A 21,523-nucleotide genomic window follows, 5' to 3' on the forward strand; every position below is an offset into this window, starting at 1 on the left:
AGAAAATTATGAAATTATAAGATTGCACAATTATTCTAAACTTGCGAATTGAATTGCATAAAACAATCTTATTTTGCAAATGAACAAAGCGTTTAATCATTTAAAATCTTTCAAACATCCACAATTCTCAAATCATTTCCAATATTCATAAATTTAAGGGATAAGTTATAATATAAAAAATGATGAGTAAGTTCGAGTATTGTAAAGTATTTGTAAATATTAGTAAGTATTAAAAGAATAAAATAGCATAAGAGGTATTCGGAACCTAAAATTCCTAGAAATAATATCATTTTCTAAGATATTTCGGGAGTAAAAAATTTTTGTCAAAATCTCGATTTTATATCAGAAGAATATAATCTTGCAGGAGGTTGTACTATTTAGGTATTTTTTGGAATCTGACTTTATTTCTCGGAATTTTTTTAGATCTAATTCGCATTCTTTTCTTGTGATTTGTCTTCACTAGTTGCTAGTACAAATGCACATTTTCCTTTTTACCGTGTATACGAACATTTCTCCCACCAAGAACACAGGAGCAGATATGTGCGTATAATTCAACTGTTCGCCGCTAGAGGCTTGCACATTTTTTGGTTGACTTTTTAGACATTGCATCGGCGATTTATGAAAAAATTGTAAACATTTAGGAAAAAAAATGTAAACTTCTCAATAGGAGACTTCGATAAATATCGATAGCTTTTTTAATTGCCGAAGTTATTGTGCAAAATATTTTGGAGAATATGAAAATTTTGATAAGATCTTAATGAGAACCACTTTAATCAGTTCTTATAAATTTTTAGTCTATATATGTAGATGCATGACTTTTCAAACAAATCAAGTCTGGTATTAACAAATTTTATATTTGTATTTCAAATAAATTTCTTTAGCTAAATTAAAATAATATTAGTTAAAATTGTATAACATTTAAAATTCGCTCCGAATACTGGAATAAATTTGTAACCATATTCGTAGCATATCAGGTATATAGATACGTAACAATGTACATAATCAACATGTTTGACTAAAAGTGTGTTTAAAGGTGAAGGTATAAGTGAAATTTTTAAATATAAAATTTAATTAAGAAAAGATATTATTATTCATCTATAAAAAGATATATTCTTTAAAAAATAAAAATATATTTCTTCAATTTTACAGTCTATTTTACATATCATAAAATGAAGGGTTCTTTGAATGTATGTCACATCACTGTCGACATCGATTATACTCCTATGAAATGATCGAGCTCTCGCGCACTTTCTTCTTAGCATTGTGTGTGTACGTTCGCTCAGCTGTTCTGGTCAGAAGCGATCGTGGCTCATCCGATTGCACAAATTTTTGAAGCTTTGGAGTTTATTTTTAGTAGCAGTGCCATGTCGTTTTGGTACAATCCTCGTGGATTTTTGCTGCGTAAGAGCACGTTGTTCGTTCTCTGATCTATTCGATATGAAAAAACGTTTTCTTCATTGATTGACAGACTTCGTTCACGAGTTACCACGGTTATCAGAAATTTGACATTAATCCGGGATCGATGTGCTCTGCAAATTGACGTTTAATTTTGACCGTAATAGTTAAGGATTAACCATGAAGAAGACACGTTCAAATATATTTCGTGACATTTATTATCAGCCCTACAATGATTACACCAGGATGAAGCTTTATTCCAGCAGCAAAGGTATTTGGTATTCTGTTTTCAAGTAAAAATTTGGTAACCTTATTATACAGTGTAATATGGTGTAAGATCAAGACGTTTTTTCTCTATTTTAACGCTGAAAAAGAATTATTAAAACTTGTTAAAAATTAGATAACTTTGTGTTTCATTTAAATAAACTGAGTAACAGATTTTTTTAGATCTGTTTTCTTTACATAAAGACGCTTGCATTGTTATTAAATACAAACGTGGTGATTATCATATTTTTCAAATACCTTAATATTTAAGTTAAATGTTTCTTTGTGTATGTATATTTTAGCAAGTCTTCAAATGATGCAACGTATGGCATTGTTGAAGAGATTAAAAGTTCACAATGGTTGTGTAAACTCTGTTTGTTGGAATGCTACTGGAGAATTGATATTGTCTGGTAGTGATGACCAGCATCTTGTCCTTACGAATGCTTATAATTATGAAGTAAGTGTGCATTGTTATTAACTTGTATTTTCATATATTAGTTGAATTAGGAATATATATAAGAAAGAATAGTGCTGTTGCAGTTACATAGAATATAGGTCATATTTACGAATTTAATATAATAAAACAACTACTTTTTTTTGCTGAATGGAAATAATTTTTATATTAAAAAATCCAAGATGTAAATAAATTAGTACATTTGTTGTATTAAAATTTTTTTTATTTTATAATGTATATATATATATATTAATTTTACCTATATTTGTGTGTCTTGTAAAATTCCGTGCCAAGGTTATTTATATTTTCACCCTTGACAAAGCAATTTAAGAGACTTACACGTGTGTTTCTTTGTTAACAAACTGAGCTTGTATTCATATTTTTAGTTATTAATAAGAAATATATTTATCATTATGTGTTTATTGTATTTTCTTTATCTTTTCATAATATAATATTAAGTTTGATATGATAGTATTATTACATTATCACAATGCTATAAATACATTGTGAATGTACCTATAACACATTATAGTATAAAATTATGTCTCATATATCATATTAATATTTTTGGACAAATGTCCGTAATTTTTTATTTACAAAAAATTTATTATAAAAGATTAAGTGGTAACGAAGTTCACTAGAAGAAAGTACATTCAAGGAAGTTTCATTGGCAATAATCCTTTTTCAAGGAAATATCATAGATGGTTTAATTCTAGTCAAGGTCTAACATTGACATAGATAGAAATACAGAAGCTTTGCCAAATGAACAAAAACCCTTGCGTGTAATGCATGTATGCTAATTTTATCATTTAGAACCATCAATCTAGAACTATCTTGCTAATTAAATAGGATAAGAAGTTCTACATATATTTAATGTCATGAATATATAAGCATAGACAGAAACATTAACAATGAATTCAATTCACATTTTTGTTACAGGTATTAACAGACTATAAGACCAGTCATAGAGCAAATATATTTAGTGCAAAGTTTTTGCCTAATAGTGGTGATCATCGGATAGTTTCTTGTAGTGGTGATGGCATTATTTTGTATACAGGTGAAGATTCAATGACCTTTGACTAAACGCTACGACAGGCTGCGTGAACTAACAGGAAAATTTTCATGGTTACAGATTTAATAAGAAGAACAAAAACATTTCATAATCAATTTAATTGTCATGTCGGTACTACATATGAAATAGCGACAATACCCGGTGAGCCGCATAATTTTTTAAGCTGTGGGGAAGATGGAACTGTGAGATGGTTTGATCTTAGAATAAAGGACAAGTGTAATACTTCAAGGTGCACGGAGGATGTGTTAGTTTCTTGTGAAAGAGCTATAACTGCTTTGTCTGTAAATCTTGCTTCACCCCATCAAATAGCAATAGGTTGTTCTGACAGTACAGTTAGAATACTTGACAGAAGAACACTTGGAACACCAGCTACTGGTAACTGGAGTACTTAACATAATAAAAGAAACCAAATATAAGAGCAGTTAAAAGATTTGTCAAATAATTTTGCAGGCTGGACAGATACGCCTGGAGCAGTAAAGGCCTTATGTACTTTCACTGTCCCGGAATTTGAAGGGAATTCTTACAGAATAACATCATTGAATTATAGTCCAGATGGGCAGGATGTTCTTGTTAGTTATAGCAGCGATCATCTTTACCTGTTCAATGTGAAGGTATAAAAGACATTTCCCTTTCAAGGAAATACGTGTACTATATTCAGCTACAAAATCGATCGGTTTATTTAGGACCAAGCTAGTATACAGTTAAAGAAAGATGTCGCAGTTAGAAAAGGAGAGGGTAAGAAGCAAAGATTACGTTCGCCATTGCCAGTACGTAGACTAAGACTTAGAGGAGATTGGTCTGATACCGGTCCCGATGCTCGACCTGAATGCGAGGGTGGTCGACGTAGCGGCACAGGTACTTGAATATTAAATGTCTGTTATTTTTAACTTGCTGAAACAACAATGTATACATTTACTTTTGCGTATTTTAGAAATTGCTCAAGCCAGACCTGTTCTTCAAACTTCGTTAATGCAGAGAATGACTGATGTTCTCAGTAGAATGTTAAATGACCCAGCCACTAGAGCCGCTTTATGCGGCGGCGGCGAAGATAGCTTAGAAGGCGTGATTGATCATCAAGATAACACTCAAAATAGCAACGAAAGCGTTACGGAATCAAACGAAGAGAGACGAGACAACGAAACCGAAAGGGTTGAAAGAGCTCCGACTCAGGCTAATCAAGAAATAGGTATTTATATAATTATATCTTATTTGAAGTTGTTTGATTCCTATCAGATTATCAGAATGATAAATGGATAACTCGTAGCTGTTTCAGAGCAACAACCAGATAGATTAGAAAGTCCAAGTACTAGCGGTACGCAAAGTAATCCTGGGACAAGTTACTCTGTAGAAACGAAAGAAGAAATGCCATCCAATGAAACAATGCCTTTGAAGCAAACGATCGATGAGAGTTCATCGTCGGTCGAATCCAAATCACATGTTCCTATGGAAATTGAATCTAGTCAAGTAGAAACACAACAGTGTTTTGCTCAACCGTGTTCATCGCGTACTATGGATAAGTCCAGTGATCTACCGGAAGATGATCAAAGTAGCAATGACGACTCTCCTTGTAGCAGTATGGAAAATAAACAAGAAGGACATATGATGGAAAACCTTCAAGATAGATTAACGAAAATGAGAGTCGGATTCCTTGAAAAGTATGAAAGAATAATACTAAATGAATTAAACTCATATTTCGATCGAATATTTCTATTCGTTTACGTTTTATTTACAGACACGGCACTGAACCTGCTGTAAGTTTAACTTATACGGATAAAAGTTCATCAAGTGCAACGATATCTCTTGGTGTAGCCGATGAGATGATCCGTGATGGTTATCATGCGGGTACATCATTATTTTTTTAATTGTCTTATAAGTATATTTCTATTTGTATTTATTTTGAATAAAAACATTCCATTGTGTAGGACCATCTGGAAGTAGTGGAACATTCTCGGGCAGAAATCATGACAAACATATACGATATAGTGATATACAAGAAAGTAAGTTGATGTAACGTAAACAGATATATCTTTCAGAAGATCAGAAATCATACATTATCTTTTTGACAGAGACTGATGAAAGCGCTTTTAGTGATAGCGAGGATGAAGATATACAAGCTGGAGGAAGGTATGTCATAAATATTTAAAATGTTACAAGTAGAAGGTTTCTGCAACGTAATGTTAAATACTTGAGTATAAAATTGCGTTTTTCTCAAATAATTTAGATTAGGAAGTTCAGCAGATACAGAAATGGAGGAAGCTATGGGAGATGCTCCAACGCGTCGAGGATCGGCGAATTTCGACAAAACGTGCGTAACGGAGCTTCGTGTCAAGCAGAAATATATGGGACACCGTAACGCTAGGTATATTTCTATCTTCCGCATTGTTGTAACTTTCAATCTGGTGGTCGTGAACGATTAACGCAATTCTCGCGTAATAAATGACGATATCTTGAGAAGGCTATATATGATTAAATTTTGTGACTAAAAGATTAACATGGAATCCATTGCAATCGAAACCTTTTTAATCGAAACATTTGTGGAACGTTGTTGAAACACCAATTCTATTTGGCGAGTTTGGTTTCTTGAAAACCTTTACCTTCATGTATATAACGTTTTAACGTTTGTATTCATTGTGTCTGTACAAAGATATTTGAGTTGTTCTCGGAAACCATGATTGTTGACACGTTTTTAATTCCGAAAAAGCCTTCGAACGGCGTGGGCCATATCGTATAAGGCCGCCATATTATCTGATCAGTTGGTCTTCCTCCGCTTGACTCTAGTTTCTTTAGGACCATGATTAAAGAAGCAAACTTTTGGGGCAACGATTTCGTCATGTCGGGTAGCGATTGTGGCCATGTGTTCATATGGGAGAAAGACACGGCCAGGTTATGCATGTTACTGGAAGCAGATCAACATGTCGTTAACTGTTTGCAACCACATCCGTATTTACCACTGCTGGCCACAGCTGGTATTGATTACGATGTTAAGCTTTGGGCACCGATAAGCGAAGAGTCCAGCTTTGATGAAAAGTTTGCAGAAGATGTAAGCCCTTATATATTATTTACTATTAAATACTTAAATACTAATAATTAAATGATGAAATATAAAAATAATGGAATTTACAGTTGAAAAAGAGGAATGCAGTCATGTTGGAAGAGACGAAAGACACAATGACTGTACCGGCTGTTTTTATGATCAGAATGCTGGCATGTCTCAATCAGATACGCAGAGGTAGTGAAAACTTATAATACTTTCCAAGCCTTCCGGTAGTACACTACATTAGTATGACCAACGTAATTAAGAGTAACATAGTGAAGAAATTCGGCTGCTTTTTCCCCCGATTAACGCGCAGGTATCGGAGTAAATAACGGCGTACAAAGTTTGAATCTAACAGCTCCTTTTTCTTCACGTTTGTGAACTTGTCCATAACTTTTGTAACAATACCATTACGTTCATGAAATTTCATCATACTTTATTCTCTTTTTTTTACATATATTTTTAAGGAACTCTATAAAGATACTTGTACATGCTTGTTTACAAATTCTATGTTATATATAATTTAAAATAAGAAGAAAGGATAAAGAGTTAACAGAGAAGGACAAAATAAAGTACAAAATATTAACTTATCATTTCTAAGCCCCAGAGGCTATAAGAATAAAAAGAAAAAAAGTAATATAAAAATATGACATAAACAATGATAATACAGATAACGAAAAGTTTTGTAATTTTTTATGCATATAACAAATTTACATATGTATACAAGAGAGAGAGCGAGAGAAGGACAAATATCGATTAAATGACATATGCATGTAATGTCACATCGGTATTTTACCATTGCAAATTATTGTAGTGATGAAAATAAAGTTTTTAATCAATACACGATATATCTTTAATATACCAGGAAATGTGTGATTCTTACTGTCGAGGTGTTTTTTCTTTCTCTCTTATTTTTATCGTTGTAAGCTTATCGCGAATGATAAACGATTATAATCGTGTTTCTCTACTTCAGAATAAAGTTTAAAGCGGTAATAATTCTTTATATTGTAGCTAACGAACTAAGTCACGGTATGGACAGGTATTTCACGTAATATGCATATCTATGTGTATATTTGTCTTTATTTAATATTAGATTAATACTAGTAAGCACGTAACATATATTAAACGAAATTATGCAATATCATCGACTTTCCTTTCTGCATTCCTCTACTAATTGGCCATCTAGATGATAAATCTTATTATTAAACCAATCGATAACGATAACTGTTTTTGTTTAAAAAGAAAGAAACGAAAATGTATCATGTTTGCCAAGTGTTATGCTCTCTTGAATGTTATATATGTTCATACACATTAAATTCCCTAATTTATGTATTCAAACACGTAAGATTAGATTATTCTTTTATTAACGTTTCTTCTTTTACATGTTGTGCAGAATTATTTTTAAAGTGCTGTAACAAACAAAACGAGAGAGGAGTTTTCTGCATAATTTTGTCTCATTATCATTCATTTATCATTATTATATCAATCAATATCATTATTTCATTTATTATAATTCGTTAATATTTATTTGTAATTTTTTCGCTTCCTTTTCATTCACACGGGTAGATCATCAGAAGAACACTTGGTATAGCACGTCGCCGTTTAGCTCGTTTTGGTCATCCGTGCGCGACAGCAAATAATGTAGTCTGTCGTTAGATTATCATTCACTGATTGGAACGAGATATTACAGAATAATTCCGGTTCTTTTATAGGACGCGGTCGGAACAGGAGGAGGAGCGGCGACGAGGCCGGCGAATTACGAGGTGGCTAAGCTGCTTTTGGCGATACTGTCGTCTGTGAAGATCTCAACTGAGACAATTTTTATCGCAACGCCAGCTGATCAGATTTCGAATTTACTTTCGAAACAAAAAGAAAAAAAAGGAAAAATTACAAAAAAAAAAAAAAAAAAATAGTAAAATAAGAATCAGGAAGAGAAAAAGAAGAATTCATATATTTATGATTTTCCGTTGCAATACTACTTCACTGTTAATTGTAAGGATATTTAATCTGATAAGCTTTGCGTACGTATCATTATTGCATCGAGAAAGATAAGTCGAATTTTTTTTCTTTACCACTTTTATTTTCTGTCGCTTCTTTTCTTCTGACTCTGTTTATACCGCGTGTTTGGTGTATCAAGCTTGTGCAATGTAATTGTTTTTCTCGTCTTTCGAATTTATAGAGTTATTATGTTTGGAGAGGAAAATACGATAAGGTCAAATATTTTCGATATTTTATACAGAATTTTGGTGTCAGGTTCGGATCTATAATTGGAACTATAATATAATACATGTTATTTAGGATGCAAGTAAAGTGCACTTGTTGATTAACTAATTATCACACATGTTTCTCGATAATGTTACGCTGTTGTAGTTAATTGATAATTGATCGGAAATGCACTTTATTCGTCCTCTCGTTAAACGAGCCTTAGGGTGCACAATAAGATAATAAATATAATATAAATACTAGGGTTCCATTTAAGAACCTGAACCTTGACATTTTATCTTCCTCGCCAAATTAAACAACTTTATATCTCCGTACTTTTTAGAAACGGTTACGTATTATACGGTTAAATTTAACGTTTCCGTGTATTCTTTTCGTTAATGTTCAATTTACATGCAGTTCAAAGATAAAAAAATTCCACCGTGCCTATTTCACGGTCACATGTTTTCATTTTCTTTTCTTTGTTTTCTTTTCCGTGTGATGAAATAACGAAATTAACGAAGATTGGCCGATTTTTTGAGGTAACTTATTGACACATAGAGGAACATAGGCAATCGCTAAGTTTGTAGATTCGTTCGCTCAGTTCGATAAAGTAGGAATGCTTGCGACGTAGAGACGCTTGCAGAGAGATCGGAGAACGTTAAAGAATGATGTTCAGGCACTCGAAGGTTTCATCAAGGGAGAGAAACGTCGTTGTAGGATACCGTGGTGTACCGATATATATTCAGAGAATTTATTTATAATAAAAATTCTGAAGAACGCAAACGCATCTTCATGTTCTTCTCCATACACCTCCTCTTCCACGTGTTTCAATATTATTTCAGTCGTTGATGTCATCGAAAATACGTATACATAGAAGACTAACGACAAAGAAACGAAGGAGGGAGCAGGGGATTTGAAACGTAAGCGGAGAAAATAAAACGAAATGCGAGGTTCATTCAACAACAGAGTCTAATTTAATAACAAAATATGAACGCTGCATTTGTAATAAAATTAACCGTAATATTAATAATCGTTAAAATAATAATAATAATAATAATAATAAAATAATAACTATGGCGGCATACATAATCGGTCGAGATAACCATAATTAACATAGGTAACGGAATCCTAATATCGAAGAGGACGAAGCGTACGAGATATGTAGATTCGCGTTACAAATTACGATCGCTAACGAATCGACGGTTTTGGTTCACGAAAAAAGAAAAATATTTTACGACGTGTAAAATGTGTGTCAGGACGTCGAACGTGTGAAACGAGATCCCAGCAAATATCAGAAGTAATTTGGTAACTGAATACGTAACCACTTACGTAAAATATATTTATACGTTTCAAGGAAACAATTCGATGACTTCGAGAATATTCAAAATAATTTTTTAACACGATAGACGAATTATTGTTTCGTACATACGACGAAGAAGAGTAATATATTGAAACAAATAACGATACGAAAATGTTATTTGAAAATATTTAACAGTCGGTTAAAGATACTGTTTGCTGGGGTCTGTTCGAGCGTGATCGACGAGAAAGGAGGAGGAGGAGGGGATAGGCAGGTATTCGACCGAGGAACAACGAATTGGATGGAAAAAGAAAGGAACATAAAACGCGATGTTCACTGACGATTACCTTATCTGCCGCTCGTTTATCGAACCGTCGTTTACCTATCAGTCACCTAAATTCGAACGTATCTTTACATATGTATTTGCGAGAGAGTTTATCTTCTACTTGGTGAACCGTACGTCGACACGTGATTAATCACGAGAACTTGATGGGATATATTCAGTCGTATAATTGTAATCAATGAAAACGTTATAGAACATTTGTAAAAATAGACATGGTAAAAACAAATAATTATAATTGAAGGATAGTCTCAGTTAAACAAGATGAATCAGAAAACAATGATTATACCTTTTAGATAATTAAACGATATAGGAATAAGTATTTGATGAATAATCGTAGTTAACTAGGAGATTAGTAATATTTGTTATCCAGACAATTGGATGACATAGGAACAAATATTTGGAACAAAGTAATCACAAGTAACGGTAATAATAAAAAAAAAAAACAACAAAACGAAATTAGTAACAAAATGTGCGGTTCCGTAAGAACAGCTAAACGATAAATAGCTAAAACCGAAGATGATTAAATGGAAGCTAAGAATGTGAGAACGAGCGACAGACGAGGAAGAACGTGGTACGATGCAGAACCGGAAGTGTATAACGGGAACGGGTGTGTATTTCCTTGTTTTATTTCTCTGAACATTAGGACAAAATTGTAATCAATCGCTTATCCGTTTACCGTAAATCCAATAATGTCTGTAATAATGAATTAGCGTTATATTAAATGTACCGATGAGAGATTTTTTTTTCTTTTAATAATTCACACATTTTTCTCTATTCGACGCTCTCACTCCATTCTCTCATTCTCACACTCGCTCTATCGTATATTCTCACGCATTCTCACGCTGATTTTCGTTCTTTCTTCCCTTTCCAGTTGGCGATTCCACCAACATGGGCGAGATCGATCGACGTTTCGTCCACAAATGGATCAAGGTTCGAGCTAATCGTTAGATCTACCAAAAGCCGGGCTTCGTAGAAACGCTCTTTCCCTTCGAAACGTTGATTCGATGCTTTCAAATACGCGACACCGGATAGAATAGAGAAATCGGAAGCAGAAAACTTGATCTACAATCCTGCCGCGTCGGATCCATCGTCTATCGATCATCGATCGTCGTGTGACTTAACGATTTCCACTTTAAAAAGCTTTGTGACGCTAATAGATCACGCTTTGTTAATAGAACTAAGAGATTAGATTACTCTTAATATAATTAGATTACCGTGTAATGCTTTTTTATCGATAATAATCTATTGGAAGCTAAACTCGATATCGAAGCGGATTATAAATCAGTCGTAATCAAAGTGGGGAAATCCTAGTCTAGATATTTCGAACGTTCTCAAGTCCTTCAAGTGGAATTATAGAATTTACGCGGCGGTAGATTACAATAGAAAGCTACATATTACAATTTAGGCGAAGAGAAATGCAGAATACCGAGAAGATCGATGATCGAAACATGAGTACTTCGATTTGTACGCGAAAGAATCGAGAATTGTAGAATTTTAGAAACTTCTTTCCCAGCGCAAAAATTCGCTACTTTCCAGTTTCTATGGAATTTATTTCTTTGAAGTTTTTATTTAGAAAATAGCGTATTTCACGGGAAATTAATTTTCTCTATCTGGTGTCCGTGAATTTTCTTTCGTTTCGTTCTGTTTTCTCTCTCACTTTCTTACTCTTTTCTCTCCTCATCGCAACGCTCAAGAAGTAAAAACACGAATGTCGCGCGGAATTCGCCATCGTAGATTGAATAATTCCTCTAAAATGCGCGTGACGGTAATCATAGTAACAATAACAATGACAATATAATAATGATGACAGTAATAATAATGACAATAATATCAATAAGAATAGTAGTGAACGTTTACAATCTATTACATATCATAATCTTTTTTTTTTTGTTCACATTTTTCGTGAATTTTTTTTTATATAATTTTTTCGTTTTAGTCGGAGGGGACGTCGCTCAAGATTTTATTCGAGGCACAGTTGGATCGCACGTCCGCTAATAGAATTCGTATCTCTCTGCATTTTTTTTTTTTGGTTTTTTTCACTAGATTTTCTTCGACGCATCGTCCGCCAATCGCGAAATCGAATGGAGGACTTCATCGAACTCGTTTTGTATTTTCTCTCCCGTGTATGTGTGTATCCGTGTGTGTGTTTCCTCTTTTTACCATTTTCCATCATTCTTTTTTTGTTAATTTTTATCTTGCCTTCTATGTATGTTCTTTGCATTTTTGTTCGCTCCTTTTTTCACTTTTTTTTTTAAACTTGCTTTTCACGTATCGCGTATATTTTTTTGTTTTGTCTTATTACATTTTTGTCTTCTGGTTCCTTTAAGCTCGAAATGGTTTGTTCTTCGTTTTACTATTTTAGTTTCTTTTTGAACAACGTTCAAACGTTCGACCGTTCGACGCGCACGCTCGATGATAAAAAGTAAAGATTAAAAAATCGCACTGTCACGTGTGCGATTAATCTATGTTTTATTTTTTTCTTTGGCGAGTGTGCATCGATCGTCGACTAAGCGTTCCTTTGTAATATGTTTCCTTTCTTTTTCCTCTCGATGTTGAAGCGTAGGAGATATGTAAGTGTATCGACGCTGTTTTGAAACGAGATCGTCTCGACAATTCGAAACTTGTTATTTATCTCATTATTAGCACTATTAATTAGATTCCTCTTTTCTAATTATTCGAGATAATACGCGTCGAAACCGGTCGAATTCTGGCTGTGAGATATATCGTCGATCCGAATTAGTCGGATCCGGAAATGTCGTGCAAAATCAACCGAGCTGTACCTCAATTGGATTATTATGAATCACGCGTACGCATGCACAAATAGACGCACGCACACGCTAAAAAGTTACGATAATTAATAATTCTATATTGCGTAGGTTAGGGTCGCAAAAAGTTACGGAACGATAAAAAACCCTTCGAAACGCGGACCTTCGAAGTAGCGTAGAGACGAAAAGAGAGGTCAAAATAGCCGAAGACCGCGTCTTTACGTTGCTTTCTTCTCGCAGCCGTCGTCTTTTAGTTTGTTTCGTCGATTGTTAGGAACCACGGTTCCGTTCTTACTTTCTTTTTCTTTTTTTTTTTTTTTTTTCGTAAAATAATCTATCGAAGACACGATCACCAATCAGTGACCTTCTGGTTTTCTCACGTTAAAAATTTATACGTATCGGGAATGAACGATTAAAAATATAGCTCGAAAAATTTGCTAGACAGTTTAATTAAATTGGACTTAGTAGGTATCGCGTGGGAACGATAGGTAAGGTACAGTGGAAAAGGAAACTGCTACGAAGGAAGTATCAATAGTTTGTTCGAATCCGATTAGCTAAAAGGCACTGATACTTCCAGTATTAATGTCTTCCCTAACTTCGACGAAATTAGCAAGGAAATGTTGATACTTGGCAGCAATGCTTCCTGCGGCGTTCTTTGTTCTTTTTCTGAGGAGAATCAGCACTTTTGCTGTAGCTAGTGTTTCCGAATGCCACTATCCCTTTTCCGATATCGTATCTTTTATTCGTAACAAACTTAACGGATGGAAACTATTCATCTCACTAGAAGACTATTTTAAGTTGTTATCATTAAATTGGGCTAATGAAACGAATAATGTTATCATTATCAGAGAATAGGGTTATTTACAGGAAGGAGAACGAATATAGAAGAAGTGTACGAGGGCGATCGGTAAAAATAATAAAAATGATAGAGAAGCTTAACTGACGAAGACAACAAAAATTGCTCTTTATTATACTTCTCTTAGATGCGAAAAATATGTTTCTAAATATAATCTAACTTTCTTGATCACAGACATTGGGAAAAAAGATTAGTAAATAGTAAAGAATAAAGGAATAAAAATAATTAATACTGAAAAAAGAAAAAAAAAAGGAAATATACAGAGGTGCTATCGAACTATATTTTCAATCGTATCCCACAAGATTTTGTGTACACGACTTCAGATCACGCGCGACGCCATGCGTCGAGCATCCCGGAAGAACGATTGGGAGGAACTTAATTCGTATTTTTAATATGTTTTTTCTGTTTGCTACGAGTCTCACGGATTATGGCTGTTGTTTCAGTCCGCATTTCTAAAAACTTTCGGCTGACTCTTGAGTTTTCACCTGTACGGTGTGTGTACTCTTCTAAAACGCGGCACCGAAAAATCACTGTAATAAAATCGTGCATACGCAGCAATCGGCCGGTGTGTGCGCGCGCGTGAGCTTACAGCGAGCCGAGTCGCTGTGTCGCGGTTTCTCACGTAGAAGACGATTTTTCATCCTTAAACAAGACTTAATAGTTTAATTACACTCTACGGCGATTAACCGCTAAACTGTCGATTGAATTCGGTAATTCGGTTGTCACGGCTCTACGCCGTACTTTAAATTTGTTTTATCTTTCCATTCTTTTCATAACGCGCCCCACGGTCGATTCTTCCTCTGGCTCACGCGAAAAGGCGTGCGACTGGCCATTGTAATTTAACGTAATTTAACGTGAATTTTCGAACTTTCAAATATTGAAACTTTCAAAATTTTCGAGCTTTCAAATATTGAAATTTCGGAATTTTCAAACTTTTAAGTATTGAAACCTTTGAATCTTCGAATTTTCAATAAATTAAAATTTTTTTTATCCTTCGTAGATCTCTACATCTTCTAATCTTTTAATATAATAATTTTTTGGTTTCCGAATCTTCGAATCTTCCGATCCTCAAACTATCGAATCGTAGATCTACATTCGCATTGTTTCAAAGTTTTGAATATATTTCTTTTCTTTTTTCTATACAGGATTACCAGTCGAAAGCAACACTTTTTCGAGCGTACCACGATTACACCCTCTCGCTTATCCCCCTTTCTTTAACGATAACGACCACGACAACGCTAAACGAAGACGAGAGCGAAGCAAGAGAGGCAGGATTCGAATTCCATCCTCTAATTCCTTCTGATCACTTGGATTTCCTATTCGCAACGTAACAATAGGATACGAGTTAACTCGTTCGAATCAGCGCGAACGATAAACGAGCATGTACAATACAATAACGAGTTTAGTCAATTGAAGCAAAGAAGATCTTGAAGATCGTACAGAGAGGAAAGTAAAAGTGTGCTTACTTGGATGATCGTTAAGTTTATCGTATCATGCATGATTAGAAAAATCGAACGGATATTAAATCCAAAGTATATCATCAGACGAACGGTCTTGTTCTACCTAATTCGTTTAAAATCTCTTGGAACGATCGAATATATCGAAGAAAAATGCGAACGACGAAAATGCCTCGTTAATCGATCTTCTTCTCCCTTCCTTTTCAATTTACTTTACTTGCAGACATTTCACGATTTTTCATCTTGTATTCTACCTTAATTTCCTCAAATCATCTTTCCAAAACGAAATCATTTCTTCCTTCTTCAACTTCCCCACACGAATCATCTTTGTAACATTATGAAAACCACTAACGATGCAAATTCTCCAAATCATCTTTTCAAATTCAAATCGTTTCACCCGAAATTCAAATTTCATTTCACTTCAAATTCCCCAAATGATGTTTCTCTCGTTATAAAAACCACGAACGATACCGATAAATGATATCCAAACGACCACGCGCGTACCGCTACTTAAAGTAAAGCAGATCTTGCTGAAAGTAGCTTCTTCGAGGCGAATGTCACGAATGAATGGTCGATCGCGCGAATTCTAATCGATCTTCTACCTCGTGATGTTTTGTGATCCGAGAAAACCGCTACACGAGTCCCTCGAACGATTCTCACACGAATAATCGGTATTTTTACTTGTCCTCTTCGATGAATTCGTCTTTTCTTCTTCGTCTTCGTGATAGATTATTCAGGCTGCAATGAAGCGAAGGGCGAGAAAACGACGAGAAGTTTCGGGTTTCTGACTAAATCGACTTTAAAGTGCAACGTGACGAATCGAATTGCTTGATAAGAAGTGAATGATCGAAGATGAACTCGGAGAAGTTGTTTGCGCGTGTTGCAGCGTAATCACGTAACTAGAATTTCGTGGACATCGAAAAGAAAGAATTTTGAAGATATACGACGTTTACAAAGAAGAATTTTCTTGCGAGAAATAAGAAGGCTAATTAACTGCTTCCTTTAACGAACAGATAAAACCATTGAGGATCAAACATTGAACATTTCAAAGGATCCTACCAACGAAAAAGGATAAAGAAAGCAGAGAAAGAAGAAGAAATCAACAAGAAGAAACGCTCCAACTATTAATCGACGATTAATTTTCATGTTATGTGGAGCTACTAAAGAAAATTGAGAGTTGCCGACAAACACGATAACAATTAGAACTTTCGGTAGACGTTGCACGGAATGTGAGAGAACTTTATAGAACAATTAACGCTATTACACACTAAACTGTATTTTACGTTTAACCTACAAGAGAGTATCATACTAACGAGACACCGGTGAAAATGGTTGCTGAACTGGTTCGAATTTCTATTCAATTATTATTTCTTTTATTAGAAACAACGACTTTCAGCAAAATCCGATGCGGGCAAGCGAGACACGTCCCTCCGCGTTAATAATCATTCTTTCTTCTATTTCCTTTATCTTTTATTCGTTAATATTTTTCCCCAATTTGGTTGTCCATTTTTTATTCTTCCCTCTTTCTTCTTCTTTTCTATTTATTATTTAATAAGAAACAACTTCGTAAATAACGCGCGCGAGCGAGCGTGTGCCATTTCCGAGACTTTATCTAACATTTTTCAACTTCCCTCGCAATCGATACTTTATCGATGCATAATTGGTATATCGTGTTTCATTTTTACTCTTATTTTCTTTTTCTTTGATCTTCCGTTAGCTCTCCCGATCATTTTAACGATTCGTAAACTATAAATGTGTATATTAATGAAGATCGTCACGTTTTATTATTCTTATTTCTTCTTTCTTTCACATTTTGTCGTTTGTCTTCTTTTCTCAAGTGTTACACGCTTCGAACATACTTTGTTACGCTTTCTTTTCCATTTGGTCTTGCTCCTTTGGAAATCTTACTCTTGTCCGTGATTATCTATTCTCTCTGGAAATCCATTCGTACGTCAATTAAGAATACCTTTTACCGTAGGAAACAAAATCGGACCGTACAAATTATTTTTCTTTCTTCGTACACGCGCTTCCTCTCTCTCTTTTTCTTCGATTCTATTTACTTTCCTTTTGGTTCATTCATTTTGACTTTTCTTCAACAGTTTTTCCCGTGCTCCCGGTTCTATCCCTAACATACTGCTTTCGCTCGGCAATAATTAATAATAATTATAGTAATAGTAGTAGTCGTAACGTGTAATGATAATCGTGTAATAACAATGATAATAAATCAATAATCGTATTTTTTGTTCTTTTTTTTTATACAACAATCACACGTAGAAGCGACGAATTAGAGTAGTAGAAATAACTATTCCTTAAGTTTTAATTTTCTTTATGTTTATATTTATATTTATAATATAGTATCTGCAATATATTAAATCGTTTGTTTTTCTCTTTCAACTTCACTCGTTTTTCCACCGTTTCCTCCACCGCCATGCATTCTTCGCTTCGCGTTCTGCTATCTGCTATCAATATACATACGCGGTAAATCGCGGAGTGCGCACGCGCGCAGGCGTGCACGCGCGTTTTCGAGCGTGTTCGATCGTGCAAACCGATCCAACGCTTGATCGACGTTCAATTTAATAGTAAATCAATCGCGAACAATGTCGATCGATCGTTTCATTCGAATAATATGATAAAAAACGAAACAGATTAGTATCTTGGACGAAATAAAATTACACGACATATATTCGTCTTTGAAATTCGTTAGAATCGGCACAGTCGATCACTAAATCGAACGAGTATTATAAATATTACGTAAATAAATATTCTTATAAAAGAAATAATTCGATGCGGAAGAATTAATTAAGATTAACAAAGTTAAAGGAAGTAGAACGAGTCGCAAATCAATGAACGATCATTTAAAATAATCGATGACGCCATTTTTCGAACGCGAGAGAAACGCGCGTATCACGAATTTTCGCGCGTCTGCACGCGTGCGCGTACATACACGTATCATAATATATATATTATATAACAAGATGGCAAAAATGTTCCTCCGATTATTTAGTTTCTCGCGGATGGAGAACCTTCTTCTATCTTTTCCTTCACCATTCTCCCTCTTCCCCCCTCCCCCCTCTTCACCGAAAAACATGTATTCATATTTCTTTCCTAGGTAATCTTGTTCATTTATATTTATATATATAATATATATAATCGATTTATACTCTCGTAAAGTCGTATTTAATAATTAATTAATTAATCAATTAATTAATAGTAGATGTACGAACGGTGTAAGAAAGATTTATCGTGTGTTACATTTTTTTTTTTTTGCTTTTTCTCTACTCTCTTTATTTTTCCTTCTCTCTCGTCAATTGCTCCTTTGTTCCTCTTCCTGTCTCATTTTCCTCATTTCCTTCTTCTCTGAACGAAGGTGTTCATAAATCCGACGAAAAAAGTGTCCGATCGCAGATCACCTAAGTTCCCCGTGTTTCTAAACAATGTCCGTTGAGATATTATATTTACTTTACTCTCGCCGCTGCGCCGCGACTTCTGTTTCTTTATCCTGCTCTTACTTTGTCCCTTTCGTTCGTTCATCTTCTTTCTCGTCGACGAACGCCAGGAAGTGGATCGATCCTCTCGTGCACGGCCAATGCGCATCGAGCTACACACGAACGAAACCACTTTCGTTAATAGAACTCGGTAAAATTTCTATCGATCATTCCTTTCTTTACCATTTTCTTCTTTGACCCTGTATATTTCGTGGTTTGCAAGGGTTTCCCTTATTTCTCTTCATTTCTCATTCTACTTTTTGCTCGTCTCGTGGTTCTGTGTTCGACGGCAGCTCGGCAACGAGCACTCGGCGTTTCGAGATCGATTTGGTAAAATGAAACGTAACGCGGGAACTGGCGGGGCGCGCGTCGCGGCGCCCAACTTACGCGTCGCACCAGCCGCGAAACTGCCTTACGACGATGAGGTAACAACGTTTAAACATCGCTCTTCTCTCCCTCTCGGACAAGCGCGGATTAAGGGGGGAGCTGGGGGGCTATAGCCCTGAGCCTCACCTTTTTACGGACTTCGCTTTCAGGAAAAATACGTTTTATTTTACGACTATAACGACAAACTAGCTCGTTTATCTTAAGGAAAATTAAAAAAAAAAAAAAAAAAAAATAAAAGAAAGAAAGAAAAGAAAAAGAAAATAGTTATCTTTCGAAAACGCATACTGAAAAATGTTTAATATAACTTATTACAAAATAAATTTTATTTCGCATTTACGTTAATTTATTTCACTTTAACCCCCCTCCCCAATTTTCTTTTTATAATTCTCGAACTATCGCGCGTAATCTCTATGTTGCGTATGGTTATACGTGTGTATACGCGAGCGTATGCACCGATCCAGATAATCATCTCTAGCGAGTAGCAGCTTTCCTTGTTCGCCACTTTCGTCGAAAGCATATCGTTCAATTCGAGCCCATTCGCTTCGAGCATACTCTCGACGCTCGGTAAGCGTACATACGGTATCGTTTATAATTACACGTTATCGTTTATTAATTATACTAACAGTTTGTAACTTTTATTAATCTCTTCTGCTTTTCATCCCTCCACTAATTACACACAAGATTTTCTTGGAAACAATTCGTTAAATAACTCTAACTTCCATATATATGTATATATATATTACTCCTCGCGAATTAAATAGAACGAACGAATGCGCGTTTTCGTACATTCGGTTAGAAATTATCAACGATACAGCAGGTACACTTTAGAAAATGTTTTAACGAACGCGTGTCTGTGTTTCCTTATTCATCGTGCGGTTTTACAAGAGAGAGCACGCGCGCGCGCGGATCTACTCATGGATTTCTCTTTTGGTTTGCCTTTTCTTTTTTCCCGGTGTGTCGTCGTAGCGAGAGACGAGAACGAAAATTAGAAGAAAAAAGTTACAATGGAAGATTGTTCTGTACAGCGACTATCGTACGAACTAAATACGCGTTGGATGCCGACGTGCCGGCGCCATCTCCTTCGTCGATCGCGCTATCTTCTCTCGCCGTGTGTGCCATTTCAACGATTATATTCGGTTCTCCGTGCAATCACCGATATATACTTCCGGTCTTCCATTCCCTGGTTAAACGCGTCCTTTCCGTTCGACGTTCACCGATGACCTTTCACGATGCTCGGCATCGATGCCCATGGAACACCGTTTCGCCCCATTTTCCATCTTTTCTAGATTTTCTTCCTTCTTAGATCTCGATTCTCTTGTCTTTCTGATCTTCAGGATTGCGTGACGGCTTGTTCTGTCCCTTCTTTCTTCTTCTTAATTTCTTATCTAAGGTATTTTTTATGGGTATTTTTATATGTGCTTTTTCTTGTTTAGGTAGATCTTTGGATTCGATCCTTTTTAATTTAGGAAGTTGTTAAGATGGTTCCTCTCAAATATTAGACGAATATAGATGGAATAAAATTGTTCCTTGGTACTATACGATTTCCTTTTGGAAATTGAGACGGTCGTTTAGTTTTACAGATCTTATAGAATTATCTGTTTTCAGTCATGGTTCTTGTTTTTAAATTCTTTGCTAGTCTTTTATTCAAATCTCTCATGCCTATTGACGCCTCTAGAGACGTATTTCTACCATGTTCTTTTTTTTTTTTTTGTTCTTTCAAGCATCTGACAAATAATCTTATACTACCGACGACACTTAAGAAGCCTTCAAGTATCTCAAACAGTACCCTACACCGATGAAACATCTTCATCGTACCAAAGACAGAACAGTGCTCTTCGTCAGCTATAAAACTTGTCTCTTCTTTCTTCATCCTCTTCTTTTCCGAATCACCACGAATCCACGGAAATCGTTCCCTATCGAGGCCGATGCACAGGTCACGGTGCTTCGTGGTAAGTACGCTGAGCAGGTACTGAAGCGAGCCTCAACATATGTCTATCTTGACACTTTCTCGCTTTTCCCGTTCCCTTCCATTTTGTCGCGCTTAATACTAACTATACGCGTGTTCACGTGTCTACGTGTATGTACGTGTTCTATATGTGTGTATATTGTAGATCGATAAATAAATAAATAGATAAACGATCTTGTTACATATTTATCCATTTATCGGTATCGAGAGAAGTGTGTTTGGATTGAAGTGTGGAGTGTGCTCCAATCGCGTGTTCTTGCACGGTTGGTTCGTTCCACGCGTCGAGGCGATGAGCGTCCACCGACACATCGGCCCTTCTTCTACTTCCCCCCTTTATTCCTTTTTCCTCCGCCACCTTGATTTACTTATGACTGTAGGAGAATGGCGATGGCCCTGTGAGCATGCTTCGATGGAAATGCACGTTCTGCCATTTGTTGTCCCTCTTGTGCCACACGCGGCTCTCCTCGCTCTGGTGGGTATGCGCTACGCCTTGTCTGCAAAATACGCAATCACATGTTCATAGAATTTCACAAATTTGTCTATTCT

The 21,523-nt window shown here is 35.3% G+C and overlaps 2 protein-coding genes across 32 annotated transcripts in view; one reads left to right on the forward strand and one right to left on the reverse strand.

The window, feature by feature from the left end:
- Positions 1–1,243: 1,243 nt before the first annotated feature.
- On the forward strand, positions 1,244–9,204 carry LOC117162718 (DDB1- and CUL4-associated factor 6). Of its 5 annotated transcripts, XM_076620908.1 has the most exons (16): positions 1,250–1,401; positions 1,469–1,666; positions 1,962–2,116; positions 3,053–3,170; positions 3,246–3,560; positions 3,636–3,796; positions 3,869–4,040; positions 4,117–4,371; positions 4,450–4,840; positions 4,918–5,027; positions 5,108–5,182; positions 5,252–5,309; positions 5,407–5,544; positions 5,964–6,225; positions 6,309–6,414; positions 7,932–9,204. In XM_076620908.1, exons 2-16 carry the CDS (start codon positions 1,576–1,578, stop codon positions 7,988–7,990), a joined length of 2,466 nt encoding a protein of 821 aa, XP_076477023.1. In that variant the 5' UTR covers positions 1,250–1,401; positions 1,469–1,575; the 3' UTR covers positions 7,991–9,204. The 5 variants fall into 5 exon arrangements, 3 of the variants coding, with proteins under 3 accessions (XP_076477024.1, XP_033200479.1, XP_076477023.1); XR_004465299.2 differs by having other exon boundaries at positions 1,244–1,666; positions 6,309–6,535; XM_076620909.1 differs by having other exon boundaries at positions 1,244–1,666; positions 4,459–4,840.
- Positions 8,036–21,523, reverse strand: part of CaMKII (Calcium/calmodulin-dependent protein kinase II) — a 160,423-nt gene continuing 146,935 nt past the window's right edge. For all 27 annotated transcript variants that reach the window (XM_033344590.2, XM_033344610.2, XM_033344612.2 and 24 more), the window contains one exon: positions 8,036–21,471. In XM_033344590.2, the coding sequence (XP_033200481.1) occupies positions 21,339–21,471 (133 nt within the window). In that variant the 3' untranslated portion in view covers positions 8,036–21,338. The remainder of the gene's footprint in view (positions 21,472–21,523) is intronic.

The sequence above is a fragment of the Bombus vancouverensis genome, chromosome 8 (assembly GCF_051014615.1).
Source record: "Bombus vancouverensis nearcticus chromosome 8, iyBomVanc1_principal, whole genome shotgun sequence".
Taxonomy (NCBI): Eukaryota; Metazoa; Arthropoda; class Insecta; order Hymenoptera; family Apidae; genus Bombus; species Bombus vancouverensis.